The 26,017-nt window shown below is 29.2% G+C and overlaps 1 protein-coding gene across 1 annotated transcript; it reads right to left on the bottom strand.

Annotated features, from left to right (window-relative positions):
* Positions 1-1,462: 1,462 nt before the first annotated feature.
* LOC135958354 (uncharacterized) lies at positions 1,463-2,914 on the bottom strand. The gene has a single exon (XM_065509259.1). The coding sequence runs from the start codon at positions 2,912-2,914 to the stop codon at positions 1,463-1,465; it is 1,452 nt and encodes a 483-aa protein (XP_065365331.1).
* Between the last annotated feature and the right edge of the window lie 23,103 nt (positions 2,915-26,017).

The raw sequence follows: 26,017 nt of genomic DNA, 5'->3' as shown, positions 1-26,017 counted from the left end.
CTAAAAATTTATAAATTAATGGTTTTTTAAAATAAAAATAAGAAAATAATTTCTTTTAGGAATTTTTCGTACTTTTATTCGAAAAATATCCGGTTTTTTTAATAAAATTATGCGAATATTTTGGTAGAAGATCTATAAATTAATGGCTTTTATAAAAATAAGAAAATTATTTTATTTAGAAAGTTTTTCGAATACAAATTCCAATAATGCTTTTTCGTATTTAGTTATCCGAAAATATCCGATTTTTTATTTGTATGTTATTCTGGTAAAAAATCTATTTTTGAAAATAAAAATAAAACAGTTTTTCACACAAAATTTTCGATTATTCGAATAATTATTACAAAAACATCAGGTTTATTTGGTAAAAAAAAACTGTAAAGTAAATTTTATTTGGAATTTTTTTTATTATTCGAATTTTTATTTGACAAATTTATTCGAATAATATTCGGGTTTCATTTGGTTAATTATCCAGATATTTTGGTAATAAAATCAGAAAATTAATAATATTTGTAAATAAAAAAATTCGCAAAATATCCAGTTTATTTGATAAAAAAAATCGTAAAGGAATGATATTTAAAAAGAAAATTACGAAAATATAGGTCGATGTCGAAAGCAAAATGAGTCAAACAAATTTGTATGAAAACTATTCGAAAGAATTTTAAAAACTAAGTGTTTTTCATACAAATTTTTTCGACATGGTGAAGTGTTTCTATTATTTTTTACTCGTATAATATCCTGATTTTATTCGATTAATTTCCGGGTAAAATATAATAATTTAATGTAAAAAAGGTCGATTATTCGGGTTTAAATTAGAATAATATTCGGTTTTTAACGCCATCTTAATTTAAAGTATTAGAAGAAAAACCCGACCAGAGGAACCAATCAAGAGACTAGTTCTATTCGTTTTTGGTTTTTCCTTTAAGCATTTAAATCCGAAAGAAGCGAAATATTTTCAAAATTAGTTTTGAGTTTATAATATGTAAAGATGTTATAAAAACATTATTGTCAGGAGATATGATCACTATTTTTCAATGAATTGGAAATAATATTTATTTGATTGTTTCCAAGTATGGAGTAGAAGTTTCCTTGTATCCCAAACGAATATTATTACAATCGATGTAACAAATTAATTAGCTGGATGCCTATCTAATTAATTGTTTACATCGATTTAACTTTAGAGAACTTGAATATTTTTTTCTTGAACTCCTTTAAATCTCAGTTAATTTTGGTGAATATTTCTGTTGAAATTATTTCTTAATAAAAAAAATTCGAAGTATAATTTTCGGTTTCGATTTTAAACCATGAAAAGCTGTGGTTTAGGCGAACACAAAACTCTAATTTAAATCCTTAATTTCTTTCATATAAAAAACACATTTATCTATTTATATATTTCGTATTTTTGTATCTTTATTTATCTCTAGGGCATTTAAATTTATCTCTTAAACATAATTAAATTACTTATTTAGGCTACAAAACGGACATTGACACGCTTACGCTGGCCATAGTGACCCGAGGCTTTGGGTGTACCATTCGCACTGCGGCCCAATACATTCCAGAATGGTCGTGGCGTTGTTGGTGGATCATCCTTGCGAATTATAATGCAATTGACATTTTTATCACCAGCTTCATCACCCGTTTGGGTCATGGTCATGGTGCGGGTGAAAGTGTTCGATCCTTGATCAATGATCTCAGCATGCTTTTTGTTATTTTGTTTCTTGGCAATGAGCTTGTTCTTGGAATTGGAGCCACGATTTTTTTTCTGCGATAGAGAGTTATTTGAGTTTCTGTTTTTATGTTGGGCACTGGTGGGTTTGCTGCTAGCCGCCTGGTTGCGGTTCCTTTGTGGGCGACCACGACGAGTAGTGTAGCCGCGACGCAATTTATTTCTTCTGGTGGGACGACGAACACTAGTTCTGTAAGGACGTCTTTTGTTGTTGCGGCGTTTCTTATTACCACTTATCAAACGACGTTTGTAGGTGTACTTGTATTTGTTTTTACGTTTGGGTTTCAATGAAGACTTCTTCTTTTTCTTATTAGCCTTGACAGGCTTTCTGACTTTCTTGACCAATTTTTGAGGTTTTACAGGTCTGTTATTCAAATCGTCATAGTTCATGTTCGAGTTATCGTCGCCTGTTGACCAAATGGCAGTGGTGGTAACAGGATTTATATCTTCCTTAAATTCAAAATTATCTGGAATATCATTATCATTATCGTCATCATCATAATCTTTATCATCAGCAGCATGATTTGCTGGTACCAATTCGAAGACAGCATGAGTTTGAGGATTAACCTTGGGAGGAGTATGTGACTGTACGATCATAATACCATTGGCACCAACATTAGCATGATGACCACTAACATAACCAGCATGAGCAGAACCGGAGGCTGAAGCTACAGCGGCCACAGTTTCTCCATTACTTTGTAGTTGTCCCAAAATAGGCAATTGTGGTAATTGTATAACTTCAATGGTGTCATTATCATCTTCACCATTGTAATCTTCACTGTCCTCACTGTTCATATCTTCATTGCTATTTTTTTCCTCCATTACCTCACCATCTTCTTTATCATTAGTCATTTCATTCATATTCATGGCACTCTCACCACCTTCTTTATCTTCCTCATCATTGTCATCACCTGTGGGATTGACCATTGGTGGAGAATAATAAATCATAGCTTGTTGCTCTTCGCCTTTAATGACATCGCCATCATCTTTGTCATCGACTTCGTCGTTGGAGCCATCATCAGAGTACATGGGTGAAGGTTGTGAGGCACGCTTGCGTCTGGTAACGACACACTGAGAGCGTCCTTCATTCAATTGACGTCCTTGAATGTTGAATCTCTTGACTTCATATTCATCTCCATTCTCATCAACTTCAATGGAAGATTCAGCTGTAATTGAAATAATGCAAAACATTTGTTGTTAATTAGCTTTCTTAACTTATTCAAAATGTTTAAAGCTTAGAAAGGAAACTCAAAGACCTAACTCAGTTGTTAAAAACCTAAGTGGTGAGAATGTATAAGTAAAAAAAAACAATGTGAAAACTGAAACAACACACGTATGTGTGATTATTTTGAGTAAATTTTTTGTTTGAGTTTTTTTCGATTTTCCATTCTGTGTGTATTTCTCTATGGTTTATTTTCTAAATTTAATAGTTTTTTGAAAAAGTTCTTCAAACTAATTTACTACACCATATCCAAATGTATTTTAGAAGTCCCCAAATGAATTTAAAAAATGTCTAATAATATTTGAGATTTTTTCAGTTATGTCTGAAATACAAATTGAATATTCTGAAATGCAATTGGAAATATTTTTTTTTTTTCTTTTCTAATATATCTTTACAAACTTTACCAATTATGTATTTAGAAAGTTTGGTAGAAATAAGAATCTGTTAATTTTGATTAATTGTTTTTTAAATTTCTTTGTTTAGTTAAATAACCTGGAAATATTTGATAATTATCCAAAAATAAATATTTAAATAGTTTTTTTTTTTTCAAAATTATGTAACATGATTTAATAGGTTTTTATCTCTAAATATTTCATTCAATGATCTTTTAAGCTCTTTTCTAGTTTCTTTCTGCAGAAAGTTTAAAAATATTATTAGTTAATTATTTGAAGTTAAACTTTCCTCATTAAATGGTGACACTTTAACGTTTATGAGCTTTAAAACTGTTGAAAATATTACTTTAAATTATGTATGAATAAATTTTATGACATTATGTTGCACATTTTATTGAAATTCTTGATCGTCACTATTTATAAATATATCGTTAGCTTAATGCAAAAACATGCTAAGGCATTTTCGAGGAGGGGAAAACACTTTTAATTATTTTTTAAATGACAACTTATAACAAAATTGTTGGTACTTAACACATTTGACATTTTTATTGTTGTAACTCAATCATTCGATTTAAAGCCTCAACTGTCACGGGGAAGAATTAATATATTTTGGAAATTAATCAGCCATTTTTAACTGGCTAATCCGATTGACATGAAATTTCACATATGCTTAGCAGATGAGTATTCGGTTTTAAGTTTTGGTGGAGGACCCCACAGATCTCTCAGGAGCTGCGCTGTATGGTCTTAATGAATAACACCTCTAATATGCAATATTTTTAGACGCTTGTCTATTGGTTTAAAATCAAATATTAATGATTTTTTACATTCTTTCATAATTCATATAAATAAATGTATTACAGCCGAATACATATTTGAATTTTCCGAGATATTTGACAGATTCGAACATTGGCTAGGTTTGCCGTAGCAAAAAATGTCATCGAATAAACATTTTATTGATTGTTTGTCGGACAACCGGTTTTTCCATCTTTGTAAAATCCACCGGTTTCGGTTTTTTTAACTTTTTGGTTTTTTGACAAACCGGTTTTTGTAAGACGGTTAACCGGTTTTAATGAAATATATTTTCTAAAGCTCATTCAAATATATTTATGAAAAACTATTCTTAAAAATATTTGGGGGATTCAAACGGTCTGCTATTAGGTCGTATTGTCATAATGTCGTAAAATATTTTTTTAGTTTAAACAAATTCTTGGTGTTCTGCAAACAAAAAAACTGTTATTTTATGACAAACCAATAAACATAGCTTAAAAAGTCTTATCTATATATATAAAAGTGAATGTGTGTCTGTATGAATGTATGTTTATTATTATTAGTTTGGGATCTATAGACGGCTAAACGGCTGAACCGATTTGCTTGAAATTTTTACAGTATATTTATGTATGTCTGGAAGGAGCTATAGGCTACTTTTTGTTTTGAAATTTTAAGTGGGCGTGGTACCTCCCATACAAAGTTAATTTTTAAAATCAAATATTTAGGAAACTATAATAGCTATAGTCCTCAAATTTTGCATGAGCAATTCCACTGTTTGTTTAAATATTTGCGGCATAATGGGAGTAGTAGCCACAGAGGGCGTGGCACCTCCCATATGATGATTATTTAAAAAATCTTATATATGGGATACAATAAGTGATAGAATCCATACATTTTGTACGGATATTCTACCATCAATTTTAATATTTAGGACAAGAATGGGCGGACTGAAATAGTGGGCGACCTTTATAACTGGGAATTATAACTTCGGAAATGCCATTTGATTTTACTCGATTGCAGTTTCCTATTTGCTTAGTATTTGCAATGATAATTGATAAAGCTCAACGTCAGTGTTTGCAAGTTTGCGGACTAAATCTAGAAAATCCATGTTTTTCACATGAACAGAAACTAATTTTAGATAGACTAAATATATTGTAAATCTTTACGGTACGGGTAGCGAAGCACACCGGGTTTTAGCTAGTTATATTATATAACTCTTTTGTTTAAACTAAAAAAATATTTTATGACATTATGACAATACGACCTAATAGGACACCGTTTGAATCCCCCAATTGATTTATTTTATAGAAAATTATAGCATTTGACTATATTTCGTAAAAGATATAAACTAATTGCTTAAAAATAGAGCCTTAGTACATAATTCTTAACACATTTCCTATTAGAGTCTACAAATAAAAATAAATTTAAGGTGCCCTTTTTCATATTAAATAAAAATTTAACCGGTTTTTTTTAAGACCGATACCGTTTAAGCGGCTTTTTTAAAAGACAATAATCAAAACCGATTTTTTCAAAAACACATTTTTTCGGTTAAACCGGAGACAGGTTTCAATTTTGCCGGTTTTTTTGACACTCTATCTGTGACTTATAGGAACCTAAACCACTGGACCGATCCTCTTCAAATGTTTACTGTATGTTCGCAAATGCATATTTATCTGAAAGGAACAAAAGGCTAATTTTTAATATGAAATTTCAAATGCACCTCCCATACGAAGTAAATTCGCTGGATTTACTTCGGTACCATTATACGCTGAAATTGTCATTATTGGATAAATGGGCGTGGCGCCACCCATACAAAGTAAATAGTTATTTTAGGATATCTGCAGAACTATCAATATCTATCACTGTACGGAGTTTGGCTGAAAATGGTTGGGATTGTATAAGTGGGCGTGGTACCTATCATGCAAAGTAAATAGTTATTTTCAAATATCTGAAGTAGTTTGTCTTCAAACTTTATATGAATCAATTTCAGATCACGGCATGAAGTTTGACCAAAAATGGAAAGTATCGGAACAGGGGGTGATTCACCTCCCATACAAAGTAAATAGTTATTTCTAAATATCTTGAGAACTATAATGCAAGATCATACAAACCATTTTTTATGCGTTCAGTGGCAAAAGAATGGTACACAATTAAAAACTAACAAAATATTCAAATCAATACTTTTATTGTACGAGTTCGAAAATAAGCTCTGTAAGAGCCTCGGACAATCGTAAAATATTAAATTTTGGAATTTTTTAAAATATTTTTTGTAAATTATGGGATTATTTTTCAATTTTTTTTTTTAAATTTGTATCAGTAACTGTTTGCAATCACAAATTCTAGCTACGTAGAAAATTTCACTGCGATATATTAAATAGCAAACATCGTATTATATACATATTTAAAGTTTCTCCAAAACCCCATTTAAAGCTGAATTTTCGGACCAATCAAATTACGCGCATGATTTAGCACTCAAAATATTATACACCGAGTTTCCAATTAAATAATTAATTAAATTTAAGCTTAACTCACTAAAATCATAAAACCATTCCCAACATAACAAACTCGTTATGTTCATTGAAAAGCTTTTAGTTGAATAGAATTCATCGTTGAATAAATTCATTATAAAATTCATTAAACCTATGAATGATTTATTTTTTGTTATTTCAAATCTAATACTACTTGAATTAAAATATTTTTTCTTCATTAACTTTTGTTTTACAAAATGTAATAGATTTGAATTGAAGAACAATTTAATCATTCAATACATTTTTAAAGTTATTTTGTAATAGATTCTAATTAATGATTCAATAAGGAATTAATTCTATAAAGCATGAATTCTCAAAGCAATGAAATATAGTTCTTTGTTTGTGCAGAATATTTTGTTTTCAAATCGAAATAGTAATAATGAGTAGGGTTTAATGTACTGTATCACTTGCACTTGTTTTCACATATTTCTCAATTTTCTGTTGAAAAACTTCCACAACAATCTTTAAATAAATTATGATTATAATTTAAATTTAAATATTTAAACCATGTAAAATTTGTTTGTACATATTTAGTTAACTATTGAAAAATTGTTCAAAATTTTTATATTTTTTAAAATTTAAATTTCAATACTTTTTTTCAAAAATATACACTAAAAAACTTTTTTTTTTAATAATTGTTTTGTATCCTTTAATTAATTATCCTTTTTAATTACATTTTACTAGCACCACAGCTAGGCACACCAAGAACAGTAAACACAGTTTTCTGTTCATTGCTCTGCTTTCGTTTGTAATATTTCTTCGGCAAAAAATAACGTCTTAACTCTCAAACTTATAATACAAACTAAATGATGTTTCAAAATTTGACCCCACTTTTATGGGTTCGCATCCAATGCAAAGCATAAGCTTTTGCCAGCATCCAACACACAATACACAACAAATGACCCAAAGCCATTTAAGACAAACAATATTCTAATATTTACAACAACAACTATTCATAAGCTAATGAAAACAATAACAATCAGCTTAAACAACAAACATAATCATTATAACAATGTACACATGTGTGTTTGTGTATAAATTAATAAAAAAAAAATCTAAAACTAAAACTTTCTTCAAGCCAAAATAGTTAAAAATAAATTAATCTCATTCACCCATTGAATTAAAATAAAACAAGTTTAAATAGCTTCCACATATTTGGCAAAGTTAAGTGTAGAACGTATGTGTGATCTTTTTTTATTATTATTTTAATTAAGTTCTTAGGAGCACAAGTTCAAAGAATTCCAATTCATTGTTGTAACTATGTATTTGATGTTGTGTTGCCAATGCTTTGAAGCTGCTTGTTGTGGAATCTTAACTGGGTCTTCTTGGGTCAATGTATTGACATGAATATGACACAGATTTTTATGCTGATTACATTGGGATTTTTGTATAAATTTGTTTGCTATCATTTTTATTCATAATCACTTTTTCTGGACTGAATTAAATTTGAGTGCTGTACAGTTGGCAAGTGTGGTTAACAATTGAAATCATTCATGGAAAGAATCAGTTGCGAATTGAATGACTCTGCTTATGAAACCGAAATTTCGGTTGAAAAAATTGTATGACTGCAACAAATATTCTTTCGTATTAACCGCTTTTCTATAGGAAATTTATTTAACCTAAAGAAATTGATTGATTGAGTTTTCTCTGTATATGTGGATAAACTCAAATTAGCCTTCATTTCAGATCTGGTTTACCGAATATATAATATTCTTTATACAGATCCCTTGAAGTTATTTATTAATGATAAGCTGTATATGCCACAGTTTTCTTATTTTATATTATGCCAAATATTACGATAACACTTTTTCATTTGAATATATTTCCTTTCCCTATAATTGGATCGTACAGACAAGGATTTAAGCTGAATTTAATATAAAGGAGCAACAAACTCATGTGAATCTGAAATATTTTAAATAAACTATTAAAATATTTCTGGCATACATCCTCGTAATCAAGATTCGTATAATACTCTTCAATTCTATGTTCGACAGATAATACACAGCTATTCGAAGAAAACATAATGAAGATCATTCGTTACCTCACTAGATGCTCTTAAATCCCAGTAAGACAGTATCCAGTTATCCCAGACTCTAGCTCTGAGACATGCTTTCTAATTGTCGAAATTAATGGGATAGTTTGCCTCAAATTTAGATGCGATCACAGTATCTTATCCTGCTACCATTCATAGTGATCGACCTCATATTCGCCAAGTATTCAGTAATGCAACGAAGTCTTACCTTACAAATCTAGTGGCAAGCTCGCCACCCTTACATCTCTTTGCAAGTTCCTATGGCCCGGAACACAAATTATCATTATGTTAAAATGCTCAAACTTCTCTTCCCAATTACTCGGAAACGTGGATTTCAAAGCCACAGTGGCAATATGACTTTCAAATTAGACATTTACAACAATTATCCGAAAAATTCTGCATTGATCTGCATTTTTAACTCTATCAGCTTTTTTGTGTATAAGTTTAAAATCAAAACAATTGCATTTTTACTTTAATCCAGGTTAGTTTATTATAAAAAGTAAGAAAAAATTAATCAAAACATTAAAAAACCACCCCATTCCAAGGTTTTTTGTGCAGTGAAGTGGTTAGTTTACTAACCACTGTGACAGTTGGCATTAAAAATAACTATGATAAAAATTTTTGTTTCGTATAAATTTTTTGGAAGTCGAATATTTTTGATTAAATTTTCTGACCAAACAACCGATATATCAAATTAGCACTGAATTCGATGAACAATAAACACTCTGTGCCTTTTTTTATTGAATGCGTGAAAGTCTCTTAAAAAAACTGATTTTTATAATATTTTCAAATTAATATATTTTGACGTCAGGGTAGCAAAGTTTTGCAAAAAATCATAAACGATGACTTCAAAAAATATAATTGTTTAGTAAAATGGCAATAGATACCAATAAACTATGTTTTAAAAACTATAGAAAATGTGGTTAGTAAACTAACCACCCAACCGCAAAGAGTTAATATATTGAGATCTCTGGAGTAGACCTAAAGCCTATAACGATTGTGTAACTTGAAGTTGTCTAAGTTAAAGCTGTCCCTCCTTATAAATGGTGGCAGCTGTCTGTTTTGTTTTGATGTTTGTGTAAGAAAAATAACTCTCTACTCCTCAAGAACGCGAACAAATTTATCATGAGCTACCAGGATCATTTCTCCTGAACGAATATATAATCACACAAAATTAACACTTCTGAGGAACTGATATTTCACATATTATTCAGGAAAAGTCATACGTTGAAAGTCATTGCATAGCCCACCATTTAGGGCAGCAGCAATCAGGCTTTTGAGGACATCATATTTGACATGGTTGCTGTGACTGATGAGCGATACAGCAGCATGATCAACAAGTATTTATTGGCCCAAATTTATTAATTCCAATAGGTAGAGCAACTGCACACATAGCTCGCGAGCCATTAAACATTTTAAAGGATGTGTTTCCTAGTCGTCCAAGGTCTCATTTAGGCGAATTTGGTAGTGATCATCAGATTTAATTCCAGACTTCATTCTTTTAGATTTTTGAAGTTACAAATTTAAGTGAAGTACTTTTGAAATATGATAAATAGAGCCCAAAATATTCATTAACACTTGAAAGATAGCATCTTGAAGCAATATAATCATGATATGACCCAACCTGATATCTATTTTGAAACTTCCGTATCCAGAATTGAAATGATCACAGATGTGTTTATTTCAATGTACAGCATAGAAGAATTTCCCAATTTATCGTCACTCCCTTCCCAATAAAATCTAGTGGCATTAGAAACAGAAGTGGCATTAGTGCATCGAAGAGTGCAATCCAAAATGACTAGAAACATGTATCGAGATTATTCTTTGTACTTTTGTATGATTATTAAATATTGATTTTCTCCAGAGCAGGACTCTTAGAGAAGAATCAGACGAATAATTTCAGTCTCAACCGTTGAATGATCAAACTTTAGAAGTTATGCTTTACTTCACTAATTTGAAAAAAAATGCTTCTCAAGCTCACCGAAGCTTATGTTGACTGTGTTTCATCGGTTTCAACATGCAAGAGAAGTGGTGATTTTGACAAAAGAGACAAAGATCGCCAAGGCAAATTCCATGAAGATGTTTGTCAAACTCAACAAGAGCTTGCACAATCATTGGGAGCTACTCAATCACCATTTTCAAAACATTTACAAGCAGCAGGATTCATCCAAAATCATGGAAATTATGTACCATACGAATTGAATCTGAGAGACCTTGAATGACGATTTTAGGAAAATCATTACAAATGATCAGTGTTGCCAGTTTAGCCTTTTTGAGGCTTTATTTACGCTTTAGCCTCGAAATTTTGGTTTTAGCTTCGTGGCTTTTTTCTAGCCTTTTTTTAATTTCAAAATAGCCTTTTTTGAAATTAAAAAAAGCTAACCATTTTCATTTTAATTGATTACTGTTTTCCGTTTAGCTTTTCAACACACTTAAGAATTGTGCAGTATTAAAAAACAAATAACAATTGCCAATATCAAGTGCTTCAAAATGAAATAGAGTATTTTATATCTGAAAGCTAAAATGTCTAGCACATTCTCTTTCAAGAAAAAATTGTTATTACAATAGCTTCTTTTTTGCCAGCTCCTGGCAACACTGCAAATGATAACGCTTCGGGTTATCCATTACGATAACCCGAAGTGTAAGCTAAGGTAATGCTCTGTATTTGGTGGGACCAAAAGGGTTTTATCTATTATGAGTTGCTAAAATATGGCCAGACCATCACAGGGAACCTGTACCCAACGCAACTGATACGTTTGAAGCGAACATTGGTCGAAAAATACCCGAAAAATATGCGGCCAGACATGAAACCGTAATATTTGATCATGAAAACGCTCTGCCATGACCTTGCCCCGTCCGACTACTATTTGTTTGAATCGATGCAAAACGCTCTCTCTGCGATACGCTCTACTTCAAAACAGAGTATCCGAAATTGGCTTGATTTGTTCTTAGCCTCAAAAGCTGAGCAGTTAATTTGGTTCATGTCTTACAAATCGCGCATTTAAAATTCGTTGTTAGCCATATTAACTGGTTATTTTGTGTAACTTTTGCTTAAATTGACCTTTCTTTTCTCTTCTATCAGAAACCAAAAAAACCTCATCGTTATTAACAAATATTTGCAGATGCTGCTGCTGGTTGGTGTTAATGGCAAAATTAACATAACTTCTAAAAATGTTGTTTGTAAAAACAAAAAATAACAAAATACTCTTTAATCGCTTTCATTAATTAGGTTGGTGAAAACGAATTTTTTTCCATGAAAACGAAATTTTGTTATATATTTTTTTATTTTTGAGTGTTGAGTGATCATGCTGTTTCAAAAACAATACAGAATTTCATGATTTTAAATAAAACATTAATAAAATTTTGTAAATGTTAACAAAATTAACATTGTTTTATTGCCTTTTTTCCTAACAAATACCGTAAATTTATGTTAATATTTTTACAAAGATTCTAAGATTTTTTAACTAAACAGAGATACATCTGTTACAATTTATTTTATTTTTGGCCAAATAAATAAATATTTTATTACTTGCTGTTAAACATGTAAATAAATTAATTTTGTTAAGAAATTTTATGAGTTTTTTTTGTATAAATAAGGTTGTTAAATTGTTAAATTTCTACAAAGATTTATAGAGAATTAACTTCCTTTTATGGTTACCTTTTAGCAATATATGCCAATTTAAATTAAATATTTTAGTTCTCAAGAGTTTTTATTAACCTGTGTTTTAATTTGTTGTAACCCAAAACGTTTAATTGGGAGGGGTTTCTAATTAATAGCTTCTCATATTTTAGCTTTTAACCATTTCCAAAAAAAACACACACATTTTGTCAGAGGTCAATGCTTTTTAAGAAATTATCTATTTTGTATTCTGTCGAGTTATTAAGTTGAAAATAAATATTAATTTTGTAAATTTTCGCTTTCTTTTTAGCTGCTTTTAAGTTTAGTCTATGTATCATATATAATCATCAATTTCTCCAATATTTTAAAACTTAGTCATTAATTTCTAGCAAAATTATGGTTAGATCATAATGAGATGATTATTTGTGATGTTTGCGAAAAGAAAAGTGTTATAATGTAATTGGTTATCTTTTTTAATTCAAGAAATTTTACTTTTTTTAGTATTTCTGGTATTTCATTAAAGCAAAGTGTTTTAAAAATTATTTATCAGTCCTTAATAAACTTTCGAGCTGTTTAACGAATGATGTTCTAAATATGCATCTTAAAATCTAAATGTATAAAGGAATAACGTCATTTCCAAAGTGGCCACACACTTTTGATGTTCATTCCATGTGGATATTTCCATGTACAGAACGCGACAATTATACACCTTTGAAGTGAAAAAAATAAGGAAATATATAACATTTAGCTGATGTTCTAAAATTAATGTTAAAATCTAAATATTTAAAATAAAAACGACAATTTCATAGTATTCCATTTTGAAGTTCATTCCATGTGAACATTTCCATGTCCAGAACGCGACAATTATACACCTTTGAAGTGAAAACAACTAATAGAGCTATATTCGGCTGTGCCGAATCTTATATACCCTTCATCAAATTATACTTCAAAATAAAAATTTGAAATATTTTTAGGTAAACAAAATTTATAAATTTTTCATTCTTTGGAAAAAAAAATTTTCCAAATGTTTTTAAAAATTTTTTTTTTTTTAATTTTAAAATTTTTTTTTTGTTTTCTCAATTTTTTTTTTAAATATTTAGCGAAAAAAACTTTTGGTAAAAAAAAATTCGGGTCTTATATACGTCTTTGCAAAGGTCTTTGAAATATCTATCATTAGATATCCATATTGTCTATATTAATGTCTTAGTAATCCAGATATATGTCAAAAAGCGAGGTTGTCCTGGTTTTTTCCTCATATCTCAGCCATTTTTGGACCGATTTTACTGATTTTAAATAGGAAACTTCTCGAAAGCACGTCTGACAGAATTATTGAAGATTTCGATACCGAAGATATCTGGGGTCTTCAGAAAATTGATTTCAACAAACAAAAGGACAGACAGACAGACGGACATGGCTTAATCGACTCCGCTATCTATAAGGATGCAGAATATATATACTTTATAGAGTCGGAAAATTATATTGTGGAAATTACAAACGGAATAACAAACTTATATATACCCTTCTCACGAATTCCGAAGATATTGATGTATAAATCGTGTATGTAAGTTATTTGGCTGGCTTCGGAAAGTTGATTTCAACAGACAGATATGGCTTAATCGACTCCGTTATCTATAAGGATTAAGAATATATATACTTTCAGAACGCTAGAAAACTAGAACTTGCTAAATTCAGTGAATTCGAATTTTGTATAGCGATTTTTTTAAACTAAAGTATAATAATGTGGTCTTCTGTTGATATATGTCAGATTGAAATACATTACTACATTACATTAATGCATTAGGTTTATTATAAAGACTTGTTCAAGTAATTTCAACAAAAGCTTAGTATTTGTTATTTATTTGATTTACATAATTTCTAAAAAGTGCTTCAATAACTCTTACTCGTTAACTAATATCACTGATTCTATATTGTCTGTCTTCTTTACTGATTTTCATAATGTTTGCTTGCAACTATAATGCCTAAACTCATCTTTTTCTTTAGCATAATATGTGTTTTTTTAACAATTATTTTTCGTTTTTCCTTTAAGTTTTTTTCTATTTGGTTTTGCCAATATTGATTGCACTACACTCTTTTATTTTTTCCCAAGTACAGTATTTTTGCTTCTCTCCTTCTTCTGGCACTTGTTTTCGAAAATATATACACTAACGATAGCAAATGCGACACTGTTTGAAAATCAAAATTTTTTATTGTAGTTAAAGCCACTCAATTTAAATTTGAATTAAGATGTTCAGGCTCTTGATTAGAGCGATCTCAGAATACTCATAACAAACGATGAATTAGATATAAGAACGCGACATTAGAACCCGAACAAAATCAATTTTTTGTTGTTTATGTAAACATTTCATAAGATAAATTCTAAAGAGAATATTATGAATGGGTCCTTTGTAATGCAAACAAAAGTCAATAGATTATAGTCAATATCCCAAGTAATCCAGCGTATAGTCAGTTGCCATTTTAAGTTCCCTAGATATTTATACCCTACACCATCACAGTGGGGAGGGAATATTAAATTAGACCAATCTGCTCAGGATCACCTTCTTAATCGTCATTTTCTAAAGCATATTTGTAATCGATTTGAATTGATGCAAAATTTAATGATTAAATAAAGAATGAATTCTTTAAAGAATGAATAATCGATGGATTGAATTCAATACGTTTGATTTACAATAAATCATTATAGTGGAGAGATCTGGAGCTCATCTTGTGGCGATCATTGTCAGGGGCCAAACTACCTCATTTTTGATCTTGTAAATTGTTTGTAATTTTCTCATTTGAGATTAGGCTGTCGATATCTAATACATTTTATTATAATTTCGCTATCGAAATAATTTTACGATACGATAGATCATTCGAACACGAATGCTAAAATGCGGCCCTAGAATTGTGATGATAATTATCGTTTTCCACAAGCACAAAATACAGTTGAAAAATATTTGTTGTAGTATAAGTGTAAACAATTTAAATGATCTCAAATTTTTCTACTTTTAATTAACAAAAAAGTTATTAAATGATCAATATGTTAATAAACAAAATTGTAATAAAAATGTTAATTTTTAAATTCCATTTTTTTTAGCTGAAACCTATTTGGAATAAATTTCGCCCACATTTCACACTATTTGAGCAAAATTTAAATGTAATAAAAGAAAAATTTATTAAATTTAAAAAACAACAAATTAAGATACAGAAGCTCTTTAAATCACATTAACATTAACCCGCTACTGTATGAACAAACGAATAACTGACTGCTCATAAACGAATGAATGAATGAATTTACAAGTTTTACCATAAACACACTTTGACATTAATTGCAAATTATGATAGTAATCACTAAATTTCTTTCGAAAAAAAAATTATGTTAAAGAAACAAAATCATCACACAAAACAAATTAAACATTCAACGCACAACAAATTAACAAAAAAATAATAATAAAAAAATTGAAATAAAATGTAGATTTAATACAAAATAATGAAAACAAAAACAAAAAATAAATAAAAATAAAATAAAATTATATAGACATAATTTTTCATTATCATAAATATTCACGCATGCGACAAATTCACATCAAAGAGAACCTCAATTTCATAGTTTTTGGAATTCTCATTCCATATAGTACGTGATGGACGACAGTTGTCACCAACACTACCACCTTATAATCCCCCTCCACCCCAATCCAGCTCAGTTCATATTCAACAATTATAATTTGTCGGTCATAGATGAGTTTTTAACTGAAATTAAAAACAATTATCTACAAGTAAAATCACAGTGGATTCATTCATTCAATAGTTTCGAAACTCGTACTAGATCAGAGCGCGTGATGTGTTTACAGTTACGCGTGAGTTGCTGATAAATTTTATATTGTTAAAATCATTTAATATTTGAATACTCCCACTAGTAATATAAGTTTGCTAAATTGTTTAAATAAAGTTAGTAATAAAAACTAGTAAAAAACTCAAATTAATCACACAAGTGTTGTTTTTGTTTTCACTTGGTTATTTTTCTCATTCTCATTCTCAGCACTTAGGTTTTTGACAACTGAGTTAGGTCTTTGACAGGAGAGTTTCCTAACTATGTCTTCTAGTTCTAGAAGTATTGAAATTATTATAGTGGAGGAAGAAACGTCGAAAAATTAAGTTGTTAGCTATGACTTTGCCATCTTTCGGGAAACATATGAATTCCGATCCAAAAGAACTCATCTTTTGAAGTCAAGAACGAATCAATACAATATCAGATACTCTGCTGCAAAGTGAAGCGTATCCCAGAGAAAGCGTTCTTCATTGATCGAAACTAATAGTAGTGGGATGGGGCACGGACTGAGGCTAAACTTCCTCAGGTTCGGTACGGGTTCAGCAGCTCATAATAGATATTACCCTTCTGCTCGCACCAAATACAGAGCATTACCTTAGCGCCATGGATTTTTGGTTTTGGTGTCGATTCGGCTGGTTGGCCGGGCTTCACATACGATCTCTTACGCTTCGGGTTATTGTAATGGATCCAGTTTTCATCACAAGTAATGATTCGGTGCTAAAATAATTTTCTTTTATAGCATTTCTGACATACAAAATCGTCTTTCAAGGTCTCTCGGCTTCAATTTGTATGGTACACAATTTCTCTGCTTTTGGATGAATGCTGATGCTTGCAAACGTTTTGAAATTGCAGCTTGAGTAGCTCCCAATGATTTTACAAACTCTTGATGAGTTCGACAAGAAAATTCATGGTGTAATGCCTTTAATTCTTGGTCTTTAACATTTTTTTGGCTGACCTGGGTGATCTTTGTCATCCGTGTCAAAATCAACACTTCTAAACCGCACAAACCATCTCATGCACGTTGAAACCGTTGGAACTCATTCACCATAAGCTATGGTGAGTAATAGGTGTGCTTCAGCGGAACTTTTTTTTAAATTAAATAAGTAAAGCAAAACTTCCCGCATATGACGCTTTGTTGGTGCAAAAATCGAAATTTGCGAAGCAAAAAAAAATTGTTTACTTCCCAGCTTACAGCTAAACTAAAGATGTTCTCAAAAAACAATGGAACAACGTTTTTGATATCAGCTGTAGAGATGATAATAAATTTCAAAATGATCCAATATCTCTGTAAAAAACACAAAATGGACTTATCAAGTTTGCATATCTCAGTATAACAATGAGAAAAAAACTAAATAATTGTAAACTTTTTTTACGCAAAAAGTGTATTTTTACTTATTCTGGCATTTTTTATTAAAATCCAAATTTTCATAAAAAGTGGGCTTAGCACGTTTGCATACTAAGCTAAAACTATACATATATTTATATTATGGTCTATTATTTTAATAATAATGACCAAATAAGCAAATATATTTTCAAATATCTTTGCTTTTGGAACGGGTGAGGTCCTTATAATTAAAATTGAGTTCATGGTCCTACGATATTGGAAGTGATTTTAAAAATAAAACTCTCACGCACACATCCCTAACTCGTACTACATACACTACCAGTATTACACATACTAAATATTACAGAAAACACAGCGTAATTAATTTGCATTTTTTGGAGAAATCCACAATAGACAATTGTCGACAGACTGAAAGACTGACACATAAAGACTGGCAGATAGACAGACAGGCAGGCAAACGGACAGAGTTAAACTAAGAAAAAAAAGGCCGTCAAGCTGAAGAGTTTATACAAGACTTTACCATCCATAAAGTTGGACATTTAACGGATGAGTTACCCATAACTGACATTTCAAATAAAGGAAAAGAGACAAACGGACAGACGCTCCAACATTTAAGACATTCCATAATGTAGTCATGTTATTTTTTTTCTTCTTTCAAGCTGTAAATAAGAATCGGGAAGAATTGAAAAATTTATTTACGTTTTTTCTTTGATTTCCCTACAAACTTAATTAAATATTCATCCGCAACGATGGCTGGTCAAGAATCATATTTTTTTTGTTTAATGAATTCATTTTATTAACTCTACCAGCAGCACCCCCTTTCCCTCTTTTGTTCACCCTTTACTGCAGCAGTGTTTCTACAGAAACCATTTAAAGGGACAGCAACTATCGGAACGATTATTTGACAAAAAAAAAATTAAAGAAGAAAAAAAATGTCATGTATATACGGACGAGTATGTAGTGTCTTTGGTTTTGGGTGAAAGCTTTGCTGGCTGTTTGCTTATTTACTGTAGTTGGTTGAGTGACTGACTGACTACTTGTCTGTAAATTTTGCTGAATTTATGTGTAAAACATAAATCGTGATTCGATATGTCAATCTTATGATAAACGTTCATCGATGTTTCAACTTTTTCATTGCTTTTAAAACCTCTTGGAGACACAGTTTTAATACTTAGGATGCCAATACATTATGGTGGCTTGAAATTCGTGATGGATTTTATTTAATACATGAAATTATAATTTTGTTAGTTTTTTTTTATTATTTTTTGTTTAACAGTGTCAACAAATCATTACAACATAAATTACTGTAATGAAGTAAAATTTTGTTCAAGCATTTCCGCGAAATTAATATTTCTAAGAAAAAGCTGAAATTTTTAAGGCGTATGCATTAAATTTGTTTCTTAAGTTATCATAGGTATACACATATTTATCGATTGCTTATCATCACTAAAATTTTAAAGAAAATGTAGCAATAACTTTAATATTCCAACTTTAAATCTTTAGATAAAAAATATAGATTACTTCTATTATTGATCATTAACTTAAGTTATAGAAAACTATAATTTTCCATATAAAAATAATCGATAATCTGTTTTTTCTCTATATAAAGAGTTTTCTAAATAATAACTTTGATTTCCTTTAGATTTTCAAAAGAAAATTCATCGTTAGCATTAATTTTTTATAGAAAATTTATCAACAATTTTAACATTTTATAGAAAAGTTATCGAAATCTTTATTTTTCTACAGAACAGTTATCGATAACTTTTATTTTCTATAGACAAATTATTGATAATTTTTATTTTTTATAAAAAATTCTTCTTAATTTTCTATAAAAAAAACTACCGATAACATTGATATACTTTGATTTTCTTTAAAAAAGTTATTGATATATTAAATTTTCTACTGCTAAGTTATCGATAACTTTAAATTTATACAGAAAAGTTATCGATTACTTTAATTTTCTATAGAAAAGTAATCCATAACTTTGATTATGTATAAAAAAGTTGCCAAATACTTTGATTTTATGTAGAAAAGTTAGCGATATCTATTAATGTTCTAGAAAAGTTATCGATAACTTTGATTTTTATAAAAAAGTTATCGATTACTTTGCTTTTCTTTAGAAAAGTTATCGATAACTTTTATTTTTTATAGAAAAGTTATCGATAACTTTGATATTTTATAGAAAAGTTATCGATAACTTTAGTTTTCTATAGAAAAGTTATCGATAACTTTAGTTTTCTATAGAAATGTTTTCGATAACTTTGATTTTCTGTAGAAAAGTTATCGATAACTTTGATTTTCTATAGAAAAGTTATCGATAACTTTGATTTTCTATAGAAAAGTTATCGATAACTTTGATTTTCTATAGAAAAGTTATCGATAACTTTGATTTTCTATAGAAAAGTTATCGATAACTTTGATTTTCTATAGAAAAGTTATCGATAACTTTGATTTTCTATAGAAAAGTTATCGATAACTTTGATTTTCTATAGAAAAGTTATCGATAACTTTGATTTTCTATAGAAAAGTTATCGATAACTTTGATTTTCTATAGAAAAGTTATCGATAACTTTGATTTTCTATAGAAAAGTTATCGATAACTTTGATTTTCTATAGAAAAGTTATCGATAACTTTGATTTTCTATAGAAAAGTTATCGATAACTTTGATTTTCTATAGAAAAGTTATCGATAACTTTGATTTTCTATAGAAAAGTTATCGATAACTTTGATTTTCTATAGAAAAGTTATCGATAACTTTGATTTTCTATAGAAAAGTTATCGATAACTTTGATTTTCTATAGAAAAGTTATCGATAACTTTGATTTTCTATAGAAAAGTTATCGATAACTTTGATTTTCTATAGAAAAGTTATCGATAACTTTGATTTTCTATAGAAAAGTTATCGATAACTTTGATTTTCTATAGAAAAGTTATCGATAACTTTGATTTTCTATAGAAAAGTTATCGATAACTTTGATTTTCTATAGAAAAGTTATCGATAACTTTGATTTTCTATAGAAAAGTTATCGATAACTTTGATTTTCTATAGAAAAGTTATCGATAACTTTGATTTTCTATAGAAAAGTTATCGATAACTTTGATTTTCTATAGAAATGTTATCGATAACTTTGATTTTCTATAGAAAAGTTATCGATAACTTTGATTTTCTATAGAAAAGTTATCGATAACTTTGATTTTCTATAGAAAAGTTATCGATAACTTTGATTTTCTATAGAAAAGTTATCGATAACTTTGATTTTCTATAGAAAAGTTATCGATAACTTTGATTTTCTATAGAAAAGTTATCGATAACTTTGATTTTCTATAAAAAAAGTTATCGATAACTTTGATTTTCTATCGAAAAGTTATCGATAACTTTGATTTTCTATCGAAAAGTTATCGATAACTTTGATTTTCTATAGAAAAGTTATCAATAACTTTGATTTTCTATAAAAAAGTTATCGATAACTTTGATTTTCTATCGAAAAGTTATCGATAACTTTGATTTTCTATCGAAAAGTTATCGATAACTTTGATTTTCTATCGAAAAGTTATCGATAACTTTGATTTTCTATCGAAAAGTTATCGATAACTTTGATTTTCTATCGAAAAGTTATCGATAACTTTGATTTTCTATCGAAAAGTTATCGATAACTTTGATTTTCTATCGAAAAGTTATCGATAACTTTGATTTTCTATCGAAAAGTTATCGATAACTTTGATTTTTCTATCGAAAAGTTATCGATAACTTTGATTTTCTATCGAAAAGTTATCGATAACTTTGATTTTCTATCGAAAAGTTATCGATAACTTTGATTTTCTATCGAAAAGTTATCGATAACTTTGATTTTCTATAGAAAAGTTATTCATAACTTTGATTATCTATCGAAAAGTTATTCATAACTTTGATTTTCTATAGAAAAGTCATCGATAATTTTGATTTTCTATAGAAAAGTCATCGATAATTTTGATTTTCTATAGAAAAGTCATCGATAATTTTGATTTTCTATAGAAAAGTCATCGATAATTTTGATTTTCTATAGAAAAGTCATCTATAATTTTGATTTTCTATAGAAAAGTCATCTATAATTTTGATTTTCTATAGAAAAGTCATCGATAACTTTGATTTTCTATATAGAATTTATCGATAACTTTGATTTTCAATAGAACAGCTATCGATAACTTTGATTTTCTATAGAACAGCTATCGATAACTTTGATTTTCTATAGAGAAATTATTCATAACTTTTAATTTTTATAAAAAAACCAACGATAACTTTTAATGTTCTATGGAAAAGTTATCGATAAGTTTAATGTTATATAGAAAAGTTTCCTATAAATTTGATTTTCTTTAGAAAACTTATCGATTGATTTGATCTTTTAAAGACAAGTTATTGATACCTTTAATATTATATAGAAAAGTTATCATTAAAATTGATTTGATAGAGAAAGGTTATTCATAACTTCGATTTTCTATATTTTAATGTCAAGTTAAAAGAATATGTGAACCGATGAAGAAAAACTGAGTACGAAGTGTTATTATGTATGGTATCTACTTTCATGTATATATAGATTTGTCCATTTGTAAATATTACTGTTGCATGGTGTTTATAAATAAATTATGTTATCACAATTATCGACATAGATTTTCTTTAGAACTGTAATCGTCAACTCTAGTTTCCACTGAAAAGTTATGGAAATTTTTGATTTTCTTCAACAAAGACATTGAACACATTAATTTTCTTTAGAAGGGAAATCGAAAACATTATTTTTTTATAGAAAAGTTATCGATAACTTTAATTGACTATGTAAGAAATATCGATAACTTAAATGTTGTATGGAAAAACCATCAATAACTCTAATTTTCTGTACTTTATAAGGAAAATTTATCGATATTAAATCCAAATAGAGAACTATTTGCAATGTTTGCGTAATGATTAAAAATTCACTGGTGTTTTAGCATGTACGAGAGAGTATGTATGTACTCGTATCTTAATTATCAAGAAACGCATGATAATACATCCTTAAAAGTTTAAAATTTAGTTAGTTCTTCTTTTGTTTTCTTCTCATTGTTTTTACGAGTTTATGCATGTGAGCATTGTGTATTTGAATTTTATATAAATTTCTTTAAATGAAGATGACAACAGAATTCTAATGAATGGTGATAAATTTTCCAGAAATCATGCATCCAAAACCGCAACGGCTTACACACTCCCTCACTTTATTAACCAACTGCACTTAACAACGGCCAACCAACCCATGAATACAGAAGCTCAGACAAACTCTCATACACTTACAACGCACACTTACAAAAAAAAGACAGACGAAGAAAATATTTATCAAGAAAAGTCATCAAAGATCGATTGGCATTACATTGGGTAGAGAAGAAGTTATTGTTTGTTTGTGCCTTTGTTGAATATGGCATTCAGACGGGGTATGAGGCAACAAGTATTTACTGTGCCCCAAAGAGAAATGCTGCTGCTTCTGTTGCTTCTTCTGTTACTTTTGTGCCGTATGTATCATGAATAATAATTGCGTTTTAATAGTAATAAAAACTTTAAGCCACTATTTAAATACACACAACTACACGCACTCACGCAAAAGACTTTTAAAGCCATAAACCAAACATTCATCTTTTGGCTAAAATAGTCTTAAAGCCATCAACCATCAACGATCAAGAGAAAAATAACAAAAGAAATGAAGAAAACAAGACACAAAAAGTCATTGTAAATGAAGAAGAAAGAAAAGACATGGACTTTTTTCTGTCAAGTGTGTGGTTGACAACTTTTCGCCATCTTTCTTTCGTTCGTTTTTTTTTTGCTCTCTTCATATTCAAATGTATTTGGTAGTGATTTGTAACGGACATTATTTTATGCCATCAATTGTTAATGTTGCTGCTGTTGTTGATAAAACTTATTTTTTGTATCTACACGTGTTGTATGAGTGTGTTGCAATAACGTCCATTCAATTTATTAAACAATTCTTCTAAATGGCCAAACGACTGACGCACCATTTAGCCAAACGGTCAACCAAATAAAGATCTATTCTTACAGTCAGCCATCAGCAACTCAACCACCATCATCATTATCATCATCAACAGCAGCAGCAGTGAAATAAAACGTTATTTATGCTTAGTTTGTATGGAAAAGGTGTCTTCGAATCATTTTTAAACAGTTTACAATACACAACACGATATTTTTGCTGACCATTTCGAAATGTATGCAACAACAAACACGAGCAGCAACATGTTTAAAGGACCGATAAGTCCAATTTTTACGTATGGAAGGGGCCATAGTATACATTTTGTATAAACAACTTATATTTTCATTAGAATAGTTATCGATAATTTTTATTTTCTATAGAAAAGTTATCGATAACATTTATTTTCTACAGAAAATTCATCGATAACTTTGATTATCTATAGAAAAGTTATCGATAACTTTGATTATCTATAGAAAAGTTATCGATAACTTTGATTATCTATAGAAAAGTTATCGATAACTTTGATTATCTATAGAAAAGTTATCGATAACTTTGATTATCTAAAGAAAAGTTATCGATAACTCTGATTATCTATAGAAAAGTTATAGATAACTTTGATTATCTATAGAAAAGTTACCGATAATGTTGTTTTTTCATATAAAAATTATCGATAAGTTTTATTAACTTTGACAAATTATCGATATAATTTTAAATTCCAAAAAAAAACTTTGATTTTCTAAAGAAAAACTATAGATCAATGTTTGCTCTGTTCTACAAATTGAATCCGAGTAACATTATTGTCCGAGGTATGTCTAATTGGTCAGACTAGTATCCCTACTGGGATTTTGGACCATAGGGTAACGACTTCAGTATTTCACCCCCAATTGTGTTTCCAAGTAGGGACTTGAGTTGGATCGGAACAGCTATTTGAAGCGGTGAAGTTTTCACTGATGGAATCTGGCACGGGAGCCGGAGTTTATGTAGTAGATGAGGACATCAAAATGTCATACACTCTTGAAAAAAATTGAGTGATCCGTACTTAAATCAATTCGGAGCGGTGTCAATAGTAGGGTAAGTACGGACTTTCTTAAACCGAGTACAAAATACTGATTTCTGTGTACAGACATCCAGATGAAGGCAGTGTCTTCGGATTTAATAAGGGCACATGTCACAAAGGGGTATGTAGTGACAATTGACGTAGTCAGATAGCACTGAGGACTTTGAAATGTCATATAGTACACACGGGCATAGTGCTGAGCTGTAAAAGGGCTCTTGAAGAATTATTGGAACAATAGACAATCAGATTGTGTTGGATACCAGGGCACTGTAACATACAGGGAAATGAGGTAGCAGATGAACTGACCAGAAAATGTTCTGATCTTTACTATGTTAATAGGGACTGGGAGGTCGAACCTCCTATATGCCACTATTATATGTTGATCTTCGGAAGATTCCGGGACTCTACGAACCCTCCGTGGTGTAGTAGGACGCTTATTTGGCCAAAGTTATTATTTAAAGAAAAGTTATTAATTTATTTTCTTTAAATAACAAACATTTAGCCGATCGTTTATAGCTGGTTGTCGTTTATAGTTGGTTTAAAATTTTTTTTGTTATTACCACATTGCTCTCAATTTTGAATTTAAATTTGAAATCTTTTTGTTTTGTTTGTCAGCAAAAACTATTTTTAAAACACGATTATAAATTAGTAGATTAACTGTGTTCACACAACAGTTATGCATTAATTATGATTCAATTAAATACACGCTTCACTAATGCAAATATTATAATGTTTTAATGTTGATATTTATTTATTTCTTTATTAATTCATATTGAGATCATAGAGTTCTGCGTATAGGAGTTACGATCATAAATTATAAACTTAAAGTTATAAAGTTTATGGATTGATTGGTAGTGTTTGAATCAATTAAGAACTTTAATATACAGGTATTATAGTTATTATTTCATTCTTGTTTTGTTCAATTTAACAATGCGTTATAAATTTTTATACGGTATCAAATTTATTTATCGCATAAATATGTAAATTTTTGGCAAGAGACAAATATTTATGTTCAAAATAGTGTCGTTTGCATAAATTACACGTTTATTACCGTATGTATACATATGACAAACATGAATTGTTTAGAATGATTGGAATAGTTTCACAGATAGTTTATTGTGTTTCGAAGTTACATGCACACATAATATGAATGAATATTTAATAATAAAAAACTTTAGATGTAAAGTGATTCTAATAAAGACTAATTTTAAATATTTTATGGGGATTATAAGACAATTGGTCATTGTAAGACATGCATACATATTTTTGAAATACAATTTTTGATAACAATTTTACAATACAACGATTCAGTATGGGACCCATACTATGGGTTGTGATTTGGAGATTTGTTAAAAAATGTTAACTTTAATTCATAAGTTTAAATTTTATGTGTAATGGGGGCAAAATAATACTATCTCTGGAAACCAAAGGCGGGTTTATAATATATTGTTATCCAACCATCATATTTCATCTCAGACACCAGTATTTCTTAATCCAATGGTGATGTAACAACACAAAAATAG

This window comes from Calliphora vicina, chromosome 4 (assembly GCF_958450345.1).
Source record: "Calliphora vicina chromosome 4, idCalVici1.1, whole genome shotgun sequence".
NCBI lineage: Eukaryota > Metazoa > Arthropoda > Insecta > Diptera > Calliphoridae > Calliphora > Calliphora vicina.
Note: the sequence above shows the minus strand (reverse complement) of the source record. Positions and strands in the feature narration are given on the sequence as shown.

Coding starts and splice junctions, on each gene's coding strand:
- LOC135958354 (XM_065509259.1), bottom strand. CDS start 2,914: ATGTTTTGCATTATTTCAATTACAGCTGAATCTTCCATTGAAGTTGAT.